Raw genomic sequence first — 15,132 nt, forward strand, 5'->3', positions numbered from 1 at the left:
GTTATTCACTGTATTGTTGACTTCTCTAATGACATAGAAGTGTTGTCATACTCTGTAGAAGCCTTGTGTTGAGCAACTTCTGTAACCACAGGCCTTGTTTTATATATTGTTTATTTTGTTCTGTGGGATTTGTTTCCCAAGAATAAGCAAAACTTCAAAATTTATGCAGTTGCAAGGTAGGATAGTGATGGGCCCTCATGGGTTGAAAGCTGCATCATTAACCTTAGCCTAAAATATGCTTGGGCTTTTTTTTGGTTGTTTTCAAGACCATTGATTGCAAAGGGAAATTTCTGTTGATTAGAAACACTGTGATGGAGGTAGCCAGAGCCAATTGTTTTCTTTTGGCTAAAGCTTAATGCTCATAATCAGTGCATGGTAGAAGTAGAAAATAAAACTCTATTCACAGAGCAGGTATTGGCATCAACCAGTTGTTTCTGCATGCTTAAGGGCTTTGATGAAAGAGTAGGGAATATTTTGGGTGAGAAGGGTGTTCCAGGTGTATCTTGCTTCTTGTTTTCAATGTCATGTAATCTTTTTCTTGAGCTGCGAAGCTGGATCTTTCTCTGAGCCTCTTCAGGGAGACCAGGTTTTTGCAGTCCGATTTTTAGCATCTGCTTCTGCAGGGGAAAAAGCCAGACACAAGAATTCAGTATAGCATTAGAATAAAATGACTTTTAAATCTGACTGCAGCGAAGATCTTGTTAATCTGTTTAGCTGGCTACTGTGAATGCTCCCTACTCTTGTCTCACAAGATTGTCTTTTATGTAGACTGCAGTTAAAAGTTCAGCTGCAACCATGGTGACAAGATCAAGATCGTCAGCAGACAGAACGCTAATTTTAAAGGAATTATCTTGGCTTCCATTTTAGATCACCAATTTTATTTTTTGTAACAGTGTTACTTTCTTAAGATACATTTGAATGATTTGTGCTTGACTCTTGACAGCACTGATTTGCAGCCTTCCAGGAATGGTAAATGGATTCTAACATTACTGGGTACTCTTTAATTAACATGGATGAGTTGAAACAGTGTTCTGGCTTCAAAACATCTTGACTACTTAGTTCCATTTTTATTATCCATTTAATCCATGCAAATTCAAGTCTTGGCCTAAGGACTGCTCTTGGATAAGAGTAAGGACAGGTTCACCTGAATCTTGATTCTTTTTCAGCTTCCTCAAGTAAAAGAAGTGTTATGGCCTCCAAAGACGTGTAGAAATGTTATCCAGTATTTCATTAGAAGTACATTCTGTAAAAATCTGTTTTGCTGGCCTCTAATGTGTATATCATGTAACAGTACTTAGACAAATTGTGACCTGGCTGTACAGTTACCTTTCAGATTATTGCAGAAACAAACTTCTTGTACATGAGAAGTGTGCACACGAGCAGGGAGAGTGTTAAAATACACAGAAAATTATCCATAGCATACCCCACCCCAACTGGTTTATTGTGACTGTTCTCAGATACAAGGTTCTCAGCCACAAAGTTCTCAGTCTAAACTTCTGTGCTGAGCAAAGGAAATGTTCCTTCATCTGACAGTATAAATAATCTTAAATAATTATTTATAGTTTAGGCATGAATTCTTTCAGCCCCAGCTTATTAATTAAAATTATAAGGTCCCTGAACTATTCCTACACTTGTTACTCCATTGCCTAGAACTGGTATGGTTCTTACCTTTCTATTTTTGAAGCATTTAATCAGATGTTTATCAGCATAGCTAATTCCATTTATTAGGGATGTAATGCATCCAGACTTTATTATGCAATTGTAGGTACGAACAGAGGCATATTGTAGGGGTTTTTTCAGCAGTCTATAATTGAGTTGGACTAGCAGAGCTCACACAGGAGGTGTGACTGCTGATAGGCCTTTGTAGGAAACGCTGTGCTAATACTTGCGGTTTTCTTTTGTAGTGGTAGTAGTGGAGGAAGTGGCAGTCGAGAGAACAGTGGAAGCAGCAGTATTGGCATTCCCATTGCCGTGCCTACACCTTCGCCACCAACCATTGGACCAGGTATGCGGAACTCTTCCTATGTTAACTTATGGCTGTAATGTCACTCACTTGTGTTTGCAGAGGGATTTTGAGTGAATACGGTGGGGTAGAAGCTGTCCTGAAGCACAGTGCTAGTCAGGAAATATGCGTTCTGAGGGACATTTGAAGTTTTAATTCTTCACTAAAAGTACCTGCAGAAGAATCACTTACAGAATAGCAGATGGCTAAAACACCTTTGTCAGTGCATGATTTTACAAGATAATCAAGGTGGGAAGGGGAGAGAAGGAGAGAGGGGTATCCTTTTAAAGCTTAAGTAGATTTTTAAATGCCTAGCTACAGTTCGGCTTTTCTGGATGCCTTGAGAAGCATCAGCAACTATGTTTGATGGGCTGTTTCAGTTGTCTCCTGAGATAGCCTGCAAACTTTACCATCTGCCGGTACATGGTTTGGTTTTGGTTTGGTTTTTGTTTTTCTTTGTTTTGTTGTTTGTTTTTTTAACTAAGTAGAAGACTGTATATTAAAACACAGAAGATGACCTATGAAAACACTGGTAGTAGCAGAATTCAGGCTTATCCACCAGTGTTGTATGGTGGAGATCATTGATGCAGTAGAACTTGTGTGTATAAGGTAGCACAGCAGTAAATGAGAACTGTGCAGAATTTCTCGGCATTGAAAGCATACTCGTTTGTCTGTAAGAATGATGAATGATAATGTGTAGAATCTGTCAATAATAAGCAGTCAGGATTGTTGGTAATAAACCAACTCAGTCACTTGTTTACTAGCTGTGTATTTTGTAAGCTAATTTGCGCAAGAAAATGGTGGCGTTTTGGTGTAATGTAGTTTTGCTATTGCACCTCTTAAACTTCTGTTCCTCAGATGAAAAGTCTTCATGTATGCATGTGTAGGCTTTCCTTTCCCAGCTGTTTCTGATCCTGCAGTGGTAAAACAGGCGTGAAATCCTTACTGTTGTCTGTCATCCCATAAAAATCAAGGGGAATAAAGAGCTGCAGGTACAGAACACTGTGTAGGATCAGGGCCTGAGTTTGTACTAGTTGGCAGAAGTGGATTTTTTATAGTTATTTTGGAAGCCTATCAAATGCCCATGCTTTCCATTTATTTATTTTTTACTTTTTTAATAATATGGCCTAATTGGGATTATAAACTACTTTATTAGCTCACATTTCTGTTCTTCCTCCTTCTGGACCCATGCCAGCACCACCACTGCCACCACCTCTCCCGATGGGCAATCTGATAGGTGAGACTTGTATCAATGCTGAAGTGATTGCAGTCATGCTGCATAATCAATAATCACCTCCTCCTAATGGACTTAGTGACGGTGGTTTTTTTCTTCTGTACTGGGATCTACATGATTTTAGTATAAAAATCAGTTCTGGGAATTTTTGTGTTTTTTTTTTTTTAACTAATCTCCACTAATTTCCTGTGGTTAAAGCCTCTGAAGGTAAATGCACAAGGTATGGGGAAAAGGTTTGAAATCAGTTGCCTGAAATCTCTGTTCCCAATGAAGCTAAGATCCAGTTAGTCTGATCTATAAGAACTCAAAATCAACCTGAATATTGGTGTTCTGCTATGTCACTGCTGCAGCTGAAACTAAGCCACAACAGTTGCTCTTTGGCTTAAAAATGGTAGCTGATGTGTAGGGTGATCTGTGTCTTCTATCTTGTGGACATATGGTGACTAAAAAGCAAAAGTGTCCATCACAGTGGCTTGGGTTTGATTCTGTAATGCTGCAGGCAGCTGGCAACTGGAGAACTTGAGGATATGAGCTAACAGTTCTTGCAGAATTGTCTCAAGCATTACATAGAGCTGTTAGGATGGGATCTAAAAGTAGCACTTTCCAAATAGGCAGGAAAAAATACCTCACCCTTTCCCATCACAGGCTGATGACAAAATTCATTGATTGTGTTACGAAAGTAGCTTTGGAGGCTTTGACCCACGTAACCATTTGCACTTTCCCTTACTGAAGCAACAGTGACTTTGGATAGTGTTACAGGACTTTAAATTTCTGGTCACATGCTCTTTGTGTGTATGCATTTCTATCTATATTTACGTGTATTTATATAAGATACATACATATGGATATAAAAGCACAAAACATTTTACTACAAAACAATTTTTGCATTTAAAAATTGTATTGATCCATGTGACCTCAACATGTGAGATTCATTAGTTTGCAAGGTGTGATTTGTTTCTCTGTCAGAGGTTAATCCAAAAGAGAACTTAATCTGGTTTATTAACCTTGAAGTTTGTGCAGCAACCATATGGAAGGTAAAAATGGGTGTCCTTGAAGAATGAGTGACATATCTTTCTGTCAGCTGGCATTGGTGATTCTGATTTGTTAGTGCAAATACTATCAATATAAAAGCACAACCAGCAAATATAATTGATAAGTGTGCCAAATGCCTGAAGCTCATGACATTTGTTTTACTGTTTTGTTAGTGTGGCTTTTTTTTTATATTAAAGTGGAGACAAGTTCTGGCTCACAATGAAAAATGAGCAGAATGTGGATTTTTTTTCCTGCGTGTTTATTAACAAAGGGTGTTGCATGTAGAATTACTGAGATATGCTTAGGAGTTGGAAGCTGATTCAATTTTCCAGTCCAGTCTCTCAAAAGTAGTTCTCAGTATTTCTCAAATGCCCTTTATATGAATGTTGGTTTATGTCCTGTGTGTTTTTTTTTCTCATTATTGATCATAACAGGGATGTTTGTTTTCTGTTAATCTCCTGGTACTGGCCTTTAATTATTGGAGACCTGTAATCAAGTATTTCCCATGGTCTGGGCTTTTTTCTGTTTTCTGCATTCTATCCCAAGTAATGCTCTGCTTAAGTCTTTTCCTTGGTTCCTCTGGCTAATACTTTTCAGCTGCTCCTGGTTCAGCTCCTGGTTCCCAGTATGGCACAATGACCAGGCAAATCTCACGACACAACTCTACCACTTCTTCAGCATCTTCTGGTGGATACAGACGGAATCCTTCTGTGACTGCCCCATTTTCTGCTCAACCTCATGTTAATGGCGGGCCTCTTTATTCTCAAAATTCAAGTAAGCTTCTGAGCTCTGAAATCACAAACTGTTTTGAGCAAAATTATTGTAAAAGCATGCATGGCATTTTAATTCGTTTATGAAGAGCATCAATCAGATTACTGCTTTCTTTCCTAAAATAGAAGGAAAAACAAACAAGAAAAGCCATACTGAAGCTGTGTAGTGATTGCACTATATGCAATTATACTGTTTTCCCCTCTGACTTGTTTGCTGTTACTCATGACAAGAAATTATTATGATTGCCTACCTAATTATAGGCACATTATGCTTAGCATTTCAGGTGTGCTTGGAGAACATAAACTAAAACCACAATTTTTTTGCAGGAGTCTCAATATAGTTGTAGTACAGTCCTTCCACTACTGGGCTAGTGGGAAGAGAGTATGGTCACAGCACAATGCTCATTTAACAAACCTCTCCCATTACACAGTTCCTTCCTGTCTCTGTCTCTTTCCTAAGTCCTTTCCTGATTCCAAATTTTTCGTTTGTTTTCGGTTTTAAGTTTGACTGTTAAAGAAGAGCTCAGTCTCTTTTTAGCAGACTCCTCCTCTGCATTTCCACACTAGTAGTAATATAGATGGAGATGGATGAGGGAAGGGATGGATGCAGTGGGCAAGTGGGCAGGTTTGAGTCAGCAGCATCCTGCCTACCTACCCAGCAGGGTAAATGAGGTTCAATGCAGAAAGATCTGCAAAATAAGGATCTACTTGAGTGTTGGTAGAAAGCTGTTTCTATCAGAACACCTCTTCTTGGCCATTTCTGTAAATTTTGACCACAAACACTGTAGAGGAGTGGTAGTCCTCTACTGGTTTCTGGTGGTGTTCTTCAGCCAGAATGCCAATTCCTTAAACTTCAGTGCTATTTCTTTTAAAAAGAAATGTTGATGACTGGGCTGAAGATCACTTTGGACCAGTGTTTGCTGTTGAGTACTTACTCTTAAGGAAAGAATGCACAATAAAATGTTTGAGACACCGAAGAGTTTTCTCAGTGGTTGAGAAGTATTACGTTTATCAGAAAGCATTTTTATATGCAGACACAAAGTCTATTTATTTTTTTCCCCACTCCTGATTTTCCTCCTATTCTCTCATCCATACTGGCCTTCCATTTCCTCCACACTCTTGTTCCCCCAAATTAATTCACCATAACAACTGAAGCTCCCCCCTGTTTGAACAGTTGTGTTCTATTGAATAAACAGGACTTTACTTTTGGAAATAGTTGTCTTAAATGCTGTGCACACCACTGTTTCTGAACATTTACGTTTGTCCAAAGCAATTTTTTGCTCAAATGCAGGTGCTGTTCCTTAATCTGGCTTTTCTGGTGTTTTCAAAATACTGGTTGTCAAAATTTTTAAACAGTATTTTGATGGGTGTCTTTCTACTTTAAACTATTTTCCTCTGTTTCTGTTACTGGTGTTTTTGTTTTTTTGTTAATGCTACTGTCTTGACGTTAAATCCAGGTCCCATGTTTCCTTAAGGCTTTACTTCTCATTTTATAAAATACTCTGCTTTTTCTTAGATGTTTACTTCAATTTTGTGAGAAACCTGTTTGTTCTTCTTTTATTGATCATTTCTCCCATACAGTTTATTTGATTATTTGCTTTGTAAAGAACTAAATGCTCCATTATTATTCATCACACATTAATCTTAGTTATGGCTTTATTTAAAACTGTTGCTTACTTGGAAGTAGAGAACCTCTTTCAAATTTGGTTCCAACTGGATTACCCTGCTGAATTCCCACCTTCACAGGAGTTTCTCTGCTTCAGTGCAAGAGAAATTCCATTGTGATGTTTTGTTGGGGTTTTTATTTTTCTTGCTTTTTCTTCCCCCTGCTTCGTGGGGAGATGTCCTGGCAGAGCTGATACTTTGAATGGCATGCCCTACTGCTACCATGCCTCCTTCCTACCTGTAGTGGGAAGAGTTGAGCATCTCAGCTGTCAGCCCAGCATCTCAGCACTGGTGCCGTGTGTCTTATCTCATTACTCACCATATAGGTACATATTTCAGAGAAGATGAGCTTTTAAAATGCCTCCTGGGGAACTTTGTGTTCTAGTGTAGGTAGTTGTAGCTGTTGAAGTCATTGCCAGCCTCTTAGGTTGCTGAGTGCATTCTAACCACAGAAGACTTAGAATAAAGTTACACATTATATACATAAACATTATATACATAAAGTATATACATTATATACATCGTATATACACATGAAGTATATATATGTGTGTATATATATACACATAAAGTATAAATATATTATGCTCTAAATCCATCTGGTTTTCCTACCAACAAGCAGGAAGGTCCCTTTTTCTATGTAAAACAGAAACATAGTAGAGCCAGCCCAGTGCCCCCTGAGCCAGCAGAACAAAATTACGGGAGGTGCTCTCTATGAATATGAAGTATCCATATTCATTGCTGCACTGGAGGTAGCATCCTCCTCTTTTATTTCAGAGGAAGAGTCCAGAATCCTGTGAAAATTGCCTCTACTTCAAATAGTGTACTTTGAAAAGATAAGCTTTACTGATATTCAGTATTTATTCGGCAGCAAGACAGAAAGCTCAGCTTTGTGTGCTCCCCAAGTGAAGCAGAGCAAGCCCCTTCACACGCATACCCTGTGAGCATCCAGATGCGCAGCCTGCACTTGGCTTCTTATTCAGCTGAACACAGGGGCATGCTTTGCTTTTTGATCCTCCATTGGCAAACCAGGAATTCAGCCCTGTTGGAAGCACTAGCTTGAAGGAGGTTCTTGTGTGTGTGTTCTTGTTGTTCTTTACATACTTTGTTTTGTAGTCCTTGTTACTGACGGCTGCTTTTGTTTGTTTCCTTTTTTTTTTTCCTTTGTCTGTTTGACTTGCCCCAATATCGTGTGTGTGTTGCTACCAGTTTCTATTGCTCCACCCCCTCCCCCTATGCCTCAATTGACTCCACAGATACCTCTCACAGGCTTCGTGGCCAGGGTGCAGGAAAACAGTAAGTTTGGACAAGCTGAGCTGTTAAAGGGTAGAGCCTACTCTTTCCTCTAGCATGCATGGCTGGCAAGTCAGACTCTTGTTTCCTTTTCCAGAAGCTAATACCATCTTGCATTCTAGTGTCAATACGCTATTGGAGCTGAAGGGCACACTCTTCAATATTTTGTAACACGTGCATGATTATTAATGACCCATTTAAGTTCTGAACTGCAAATTTGTTACAGAAATACTGTGAAATCCATGTCGTATGCTTGGTGTGAATATAGAAATGTATCTTAATTAAAAATATTAATTTCATGTTGAATCATCCTGCCTGAGGTGCTTTCACTAGGGATAATTGATTAGTTGTTATTAGAAAGGCTTATGTAGACTGTCAAAATATGTCCTGTGTAACCATTGATTCTAATACTGTAGTAGTTTTCAGGAAGCTGTATAGTCAATTGAAAATGTGTGCTTTTATGACCTGATGCCATTATAAAGGAGCTTGTAAGGTATATCTCCTCTCAGCAGCCTTTCTTCTCCATTTCTTTGTGTTCTCTGGACACATTTCCCTTTTGAGCTTCTTGCAGCATAGCTCTGCTTGTTAGGTTTGTGAGAGATGTGCTTCCTGGCCATGATCTGTGCTGCAAGGTGTTACATTCTAGTAACTCTGCTTTTACCATTACGGTCCCAAATGCTAATGCAGGTGTAAAGTTGTGTTCCTTGATCTGGTGATATCTTTGCTGTAGGAGTAGATGGAGTTCTGTAAACAACAGAGTGAATGCAGTGTAGATAAGGCATGAAGTAAACACAAAATGTCTCTGATGTGTTTGGGAGCCATAGAGAAGTTGCTAGGATCTCGGGCTACTACTACGTAGTAGCTATATAGATCTAGCTTATCTTTAGTGGCCCCCTAGATCTCACAAGTGCTGCTGTTCAGCTTCCCATTAGAGCTTTTAAGTGGTCATATTCTGAGGGTACCCTAGATACAGGAGGCATCTCTCTGGTTCTCATTTGAAAAGAAGGTGTTTTGGTGTTGTGCTAGGTAAATCGTAAGAATCACGTTGATGTGGCGTAAGTATGTTACAAAGTTGTGCTGACGACCCTTTCCAAAATTCAGAGCATACAGGTAAACCTACTGAAGGTGGAGGTTGCCGCATGTCTTCACTTGCAGGTAAACTTAACATAATTGACATCTGCTTCTGAATTGTTCAAATATGTCCTCCTGGAAATGGCACAGCCCTGGGGAGAGCACAGGTGAAAGGGACAGACTTGTCTGTGTGTGCAACAACAAAATGCAAGCTGACTTGCGAACGAGATTGCAGCAGAAACAGCTGAAGCTTGAAATCTGGTTTTAGGAACAGTTCTTTTAGGTTTTTTTTTTCCCTTTAACAGTGCCTTGGGTTTGACAGTTACATAACGAGTATGGATTTGAGCTGCTGCTGCCACCTCATTTCAGAGGCAGGGCGCGTGTGGCAGGCAGTCTGCGCGCACACTCGGCAGGACTGGCTGTGGAGGCTGTTGTTGAGTTTTGGCATTGTGCGCTAGACTTTCATCTGCCTCATCTTCTGCAAGGAGTCTCTGGAGGAGGAGTGGAGCTAGGGAGACACGTGGGTAGGCTTGTCTTCTTACCGTAATGGTCTGTGGGTTGGAAAATCAGCATCCTCTGCTCTGTGGTGGACTTCTTTCAGAGAATAAGGACAGAGAGCTTAGAAACTATGCAGCACCTGTTGTTTTTTCCTGCGCCCTGTGCCCAGACTGTGGGTATCTCCCTCAGTGAGGATTTACAGTGTGTCCAGTGCCCAGGGACAGCTGATGAGATGTGAATTGCTGTACTGTCGCACCCAGGGCTTTCAAAAGGAGTCTGCTGGTCCCCATTTAGGCAACAGGGATGTGAATACACACAAGAGAAGATGTCTCGATTTGGAGCTGTATAAATACTGATCCTTTTACCCTTTCTTATTTAATGTGATTTTCTGTATGCTTTTTTTGTTTTCCTCCCTTAGAAAGAGTAGTGCTGTTCTACAGCCTGCCTGTTCTAAGTTCAGAACTAGGAATATTTTACATTAAAATCCAAGATGGGGGAAAGCTTCCTTGGGGTGGCAGTTGTCTAATGTTTTGTTCCATTTTCTTCCCTTGTTTAAATGTAAAGTTGAACTGTTTCAAATGCTTTCCTGTAAAGCATGCAGTTTCTGCACTGCATTTCAGTTAGGGTCCATGTTGGTGCTTTCGCACTTGCATTTTCTGCCCTCTTTTCAAATAACAAGCTTCGTTGTTGAATAAATACAACTTTTTGCATTTCTTAAGGATTTCTTAAGATCACACATGATTGTTGTCTCAGTACTGAGTTTTTTCCTGGCTGCAGACAGAAATTAAGGAGAGAAATAAATTTTGTGAAAGATGTGCTGAAACTACTGCACAGACTCCATCTATTCATAAACAGCATTGTCACGTGTCTGTGGTGGATTAATGAAGCCTGCTTGTGAGTGCTGTTCAGTAATGTAGTCAAGATGTAGCATTCACTCAGCCAAAGACTTTGTTAGTTTGTCTCCAAATGACATAAATGGGCTTCTGTATGGGAGAGGAATCGCTAATAGAGTGGCATCCAGTCTTACTGATGGAGAGAGCTGTGTGGTATACAGCTCAGCTGGTCAAGCTGAAGAGCAGTTGGGCTTCAGGGTGAAGAATAGCACTAGCTTGTCAAGGGGCAGAGAGCAGGCTAGGTGCCAGGGCTGAGGCAGCCTCTGACCCAGCACCTCCTGCTGGCTTCAGCTCCCTTGCAGCTGGAGAATTGGCTTCCCCTATACCAGTGCAGCTAGTCTGACCCAGTTAGGACATGGGAGCTATGCTCAAGCCCCTTGTCATATGGCTGAAGAGCAAGGGTCAGTCTTTGATGGAGTGCTGGCCAGGTGAAAGTAAAGAGCATTAAAGCAAGCAGAAGCCTGATTGCTAATCTGCAGTGCCATTGTAACTAGCAGTAGCTAAAGCTTCTCTCAGTATTGTTCCGTCCTTGCCCTGCGGCTTGGCTTTCTTCTTAAAATTAGTGGTTATGTGCTGGAGCTACACCTTCTGGAGCATGTGCACAGCCTGATGGCTCCTTTGAGTCAAACCATTTCCAGAGCAGTGGTTTTTAGCCTGTTTTCAACATGCAGACTCCCAAATCTCGTATAATTAAATCTGTATTGCTAATAGTTGAGTATAGTGACAATAGCTTCCTTTCAGTAACTTCTGGCTCCATAGTACCTACACCTAGGTCCATGTTTAGTGGACCACAATTCCCAAGGAATAGGACAAGTGACTTGATGTCTTGCATCTCTTTTGCTGCTAGCTGCTGTGAATGTGACCAAAACCTAATTTAATGAGCTGATTTTAAGAGTGTTTTGTGCCATAATGTCTTTCTCTTTTTCCTTTTCCTGAAGCAACCTGTGATTGTGCTGATTGGAGAATCTCAGGGCAGGGATTTGACATTTTGGATTATACACTTAATTCTTCAGCACTTTTCCCCCCAAGAGCAGCAGCTGCCTGTTGTAGATTTTCCATTTATTAACTGAATCCTGGATATGTGCACATATGTGCACATTATGGACACAAGCTAGGCCGCAAGATAAGGATCTGTACAAAGCTTTTCTTCTTGGTTTTCTCTTACCTGGTTAAATCTTAAAACACTAGTCTCCCTTCCCTTCTTCTATGATGCACACTGGATCTCTTTGTCACCTTAATGCTACTTTGAGAGAGAAGGAATCCAAGGAAACAGTGTTCAGAAATAAATTGAATTGACTGTTGTAGATGAAGGATTTGGTAAAAAATAATCAAGCTGCTGGTCCAGCCCAGAGGCCTGTTGCTGCCTGGCTCAGAGGGTGCCACTCGGAGTCCTCCCATAGCTAACCACTGCAGCTAGCCCCATAGCGCATGGGCGTCGGGGCAGGAAGCTTGCCTCTCTGCTGGTGTTCAGCTTACGCCCTGCAGCATGTGCTTTGACTCTAGTAGCATTTATACGTAGATTTGACCACTAATAATAATGTAGTTGCGTGTCATAGCTGTTAATACAAAGCCTCTGTTTCTAATCAGTGCATGGTGTTGTAGTGCATGCTGTGTGTTGTCCCCCCACCCTGTTTATTTACAGTATACAGCCTCAGGTTTGTTTGCATTTCCACACTGTTCTGGTTTGAAGGAAAAAACTAATCTCCAAATGTTTCTAGTTGCTGATAGCCCGACTCCTCCCCCCCCACCGCCTCCCGATGAGATGCCGATGTTCGATGACTCTCCTCCTCCTCCACCCCCACCTCCTGTGGATTATGAGGATGAGGAGGCCGCTGTCGTGCAGTACAGCGATCCCTATGCAGATGGAGATCCTGCCTGGGCACCTAAAAACTATATAGAGAAAGGTAAGAGAGGTGTTGCAGCTCTGTTAGTGCAGTATAAGGAGATAATGGTATCTGAAGGGAACAGAGGGCTTTGCTTGGGTCTGAAAACAATCATTATCCCTGCTAAGTCAGAACTCAGATCATTCTTTTGCTTGTCTGTGGCTACACCTAATGTGATAAAATATAATCCTGCTCTGGAAGGATTATAAAATACCTTCAAGCATTCTAGAATGGATTAAAAAAAGAAATTTGTCATGATGAGGAGCAGATGATGGGATGGCTTTCATCTTTGATGAGCTGCTGGACTGTGTCTGTAGCTATCTCAGGATTGATGGCAATTGTCTAGAAATAGTGTTGCAGAAAGGCCAGGAAGTCTGGGCTGTTTATTCCATCAAACTAGGTAGCTGGAGTAGATCATTAGACTTTTCAACTATAAGATGCAGTGAGGCTTCCTTGGAGACTTCCTAGTGACTCTGGATCAGCAGACTATAAAGTCTACTTAGGTATGAACTCATACAGTAAATGTCTCTTCCCATGAATAATTGAGATGCCAATTTCCTGCCTCTAGAGTTGTCTGTGTTCTGACAACCACCATTCTGTAAACAGCAAGGATGCCAGCTTTCCCATGGTCTGGCTGGTATGGTAGTGCCTGTGAGATGGGGGAGGATGCCTGACACCCTGTCCTGTCCTGTCCCGTCCCAGCGGAACCCCCATGTTCCATCTGTGCTCCTAGCTGGACTGCATGCAACAAGTACCCATGGGGTGACAGTAACTGATACATCATTATTTGCTAGGCGTTAACACATCGGATTTCTGAGCGTATGTGTATGTATGTAAAGTGAGTAGGCTTTTGAAATTCATGAAACGGATCAATTGCATAAAGCCATGTTAACTGTTTAGAAGGGCAAGACTGTGATGTCCAAAGTTTGTGTATTCACAGTGGTAGTTTTTAATTACAGTCTTATTGGGGGTGACTTAGGGAGATCTTTGTTAATTGCACACAGTGAGTTGGAGGTTGGGAAGAGTAATACATTCATCAAGTAGGTACTGAAAAATAGTTGTTGCTGCTGTAAATTCACTTCTGCTTTTTCCTGCAGTAACTTTAGTGCTTACAACTCACTGCAGCTCTTTGAAAAGTTACACCAAAACCTCTTACCGCAGAGGAGCTCTGTCACAAAGAGCATCCATTTCCGTCCAGTGGTGTTCAGCATCTGTTCACAGGAGGATGTGCTGAAGTACACGCTATAGAGCTGCAGGGCCCATAGCGTAGAACTTTTTTCTGTTGGTCCATTTCTACAGAATTATTTATTTAATTTGGGGTTTTCTTTAGGCTTTCTCTCATCAAGAGATCTCTGTCCAGGGATCTATATGCTTTTGAGGTAATCTGACCAGAAATGATGCCACACTCATGGAGCCAGTTATATCATAGTTTGGCTTTTAAGCGTCCGTACACTTCACTTTACTGAGTTGCAGTCAAGTGTACCTCTCTGTCAGTAGTTCAGCTGAGCTTTTAAGTATAGTGACCACCTGCTTCTTACTGGTACCTAATATTGTGAGAAAAGTGAAATTTTATCTTCTGGACGTAAACTACAGGAGGGAGAGCATATGAACTGGTTATGGAAGATCTCGGGATAGCAAACTTGTAACATTTTTTTGAAGTACAATTATTCTTTAATGCCGGTGCTATGAATAAAATGCTAAATGTGTCCCTGTTCAATCCACAGTTGTTGCTATATATGACTATACAAAGGACAAAGACGATGAGCTGTCATTTATGGAGGGTGCAATCATTTATGTGATAAAGAAGAATGATGACGGCTGGTATGAAGGAGTTTGCAATCGAGTAACTGGCTTGTTTCCTGGGAATTACGTTGAATCAATCATGCACTATGCCGATTAAAATCCTTTGCTTTTCCAAGTTGGGTCTTGTATTCAGTCATACCATGATTATTTACAAGGGTAACTAAAGCTAACAGAATTGTCTTAATATACTTTCAAATAAAAATGTGCCCATTTCTTCAGGCCATACTGTTTGTTTTAATGGTATGATTGAATGTCCATCTCTCAGAGTCTCTGGAGACAGTATGTCTTACTTGATGGCAATTTGTAAAACAAGCAACTGTCTATAACTGGTTATACTTATTTACTTATGCATTGTTAATTTTATGACCAGCCTAAATATTCTGGGGAAGTAGGGTATAATATTTAATGAACCATGATCAGATTGTGCCATTACATTTTTCAGTACAGCATGGTAACTAACACTACGTTAGACTAACATATTAAAATCTGGATGAGAAGTTTAATGTTAGTGCTGGTCATATTACTTTTTGTTTAGACTCTTTGCTCATTCTTGAACTATATTTGTTTAAAGCATGCATACAAACTTATGTATTGAAATATACTTTTTTAAAAATCCAAGATGCTTCCAATTGTTGTAATCTTTACCTGGAGTATTTCACTAAAGTCTATTTCAATGAGTTGTTTGGGTCTAAGGTGTCCATGTGAATCAAAAAATGGGTGGTCTTATGTATGTGTAATTTGTACCCAAGTTTTTTTAATGAGTAAATTTACATTATGACTTTTTCCATTCATAAATATATAAGTGAACCAAAGGTCTTGTCCAGTACTTTGTTGGTTGGCTTGGCAAAGAAGTTTGGAATGCTAACGTAGCAAAATCACAGCTGTGTTATCCCAGGCAATGTACTAAAAAGCAATGTTTGTAATGTGACTTTATCACTGACAGAGGGTGAATAAATTAGATATGAAACCTGAATTACACATTTATACA

The 15,132-nt window shown here is 40.3% G+C and overlaps 1 protein-coding gene across 15 annotated transcripts in view; it reads left to right on the forward strand.

Moving 5' to 3' along the window:
• ABI1 (abl interactor 1) overlaps positions 1–14,956 on the forward strand; it is an 81,794-nt gene extending 66,838 nt beyond the window's left edge. For 2 of the 15 annotated variants that reach the window (XM_061468198.1, XM_061468199.1), the window contains 6 exons: positions 1,905–2,005; positions 3,159–3,239; positions 4,866–5,042; positions 7,913–7,999; positions 12,177–12,362; positions 14,066–14,956. In XM_061468198.1, the coding sequence (XP_061324182.1) occupies positions 1,905–2,005; positions 3,159–3,239; positions 4,866–5,042; positions 7,913–7,999; positions 12,177–12,362; positions 14,066–14,241 (808 nt within the window). In that variant the 3' untranslated portion in view covers positions 14,242–14,956. The remainder of the gene's footprint in view (positions 1–1,904; positions 2,006–3,158; positions 3,240–4,865; positions 5,043–7,912; positions 8,000–12,176; positions 12,363–14,065) is intronic. The other 13 variants (XM_061468201.1, XM_061468203.1, XM_061468204.1 and 10 more) reach the window with 10 other exon arrangements.
• Positions 14,957–15,132: the final 176 nt, after the last annotated feature.

This window comes from Pezoporus flaviventris, unplaced genomic scaffold (genome assembly GCF_033815535.1).
Source record: "Pezoporus flaviventris isolate CSIRO_AGI_PZ_B2104156 unplaced genomic scaffold, CSIRO_AGI_Pfla_v1 ptg000047l, whole genome shotgun sequence".
Lineage (NCBI taxonomy): Eukaryota > Metazoa > Chordata > Aves > Psittaciformes > Psittacidae > Pezoporus > Pezoporus flaviventris.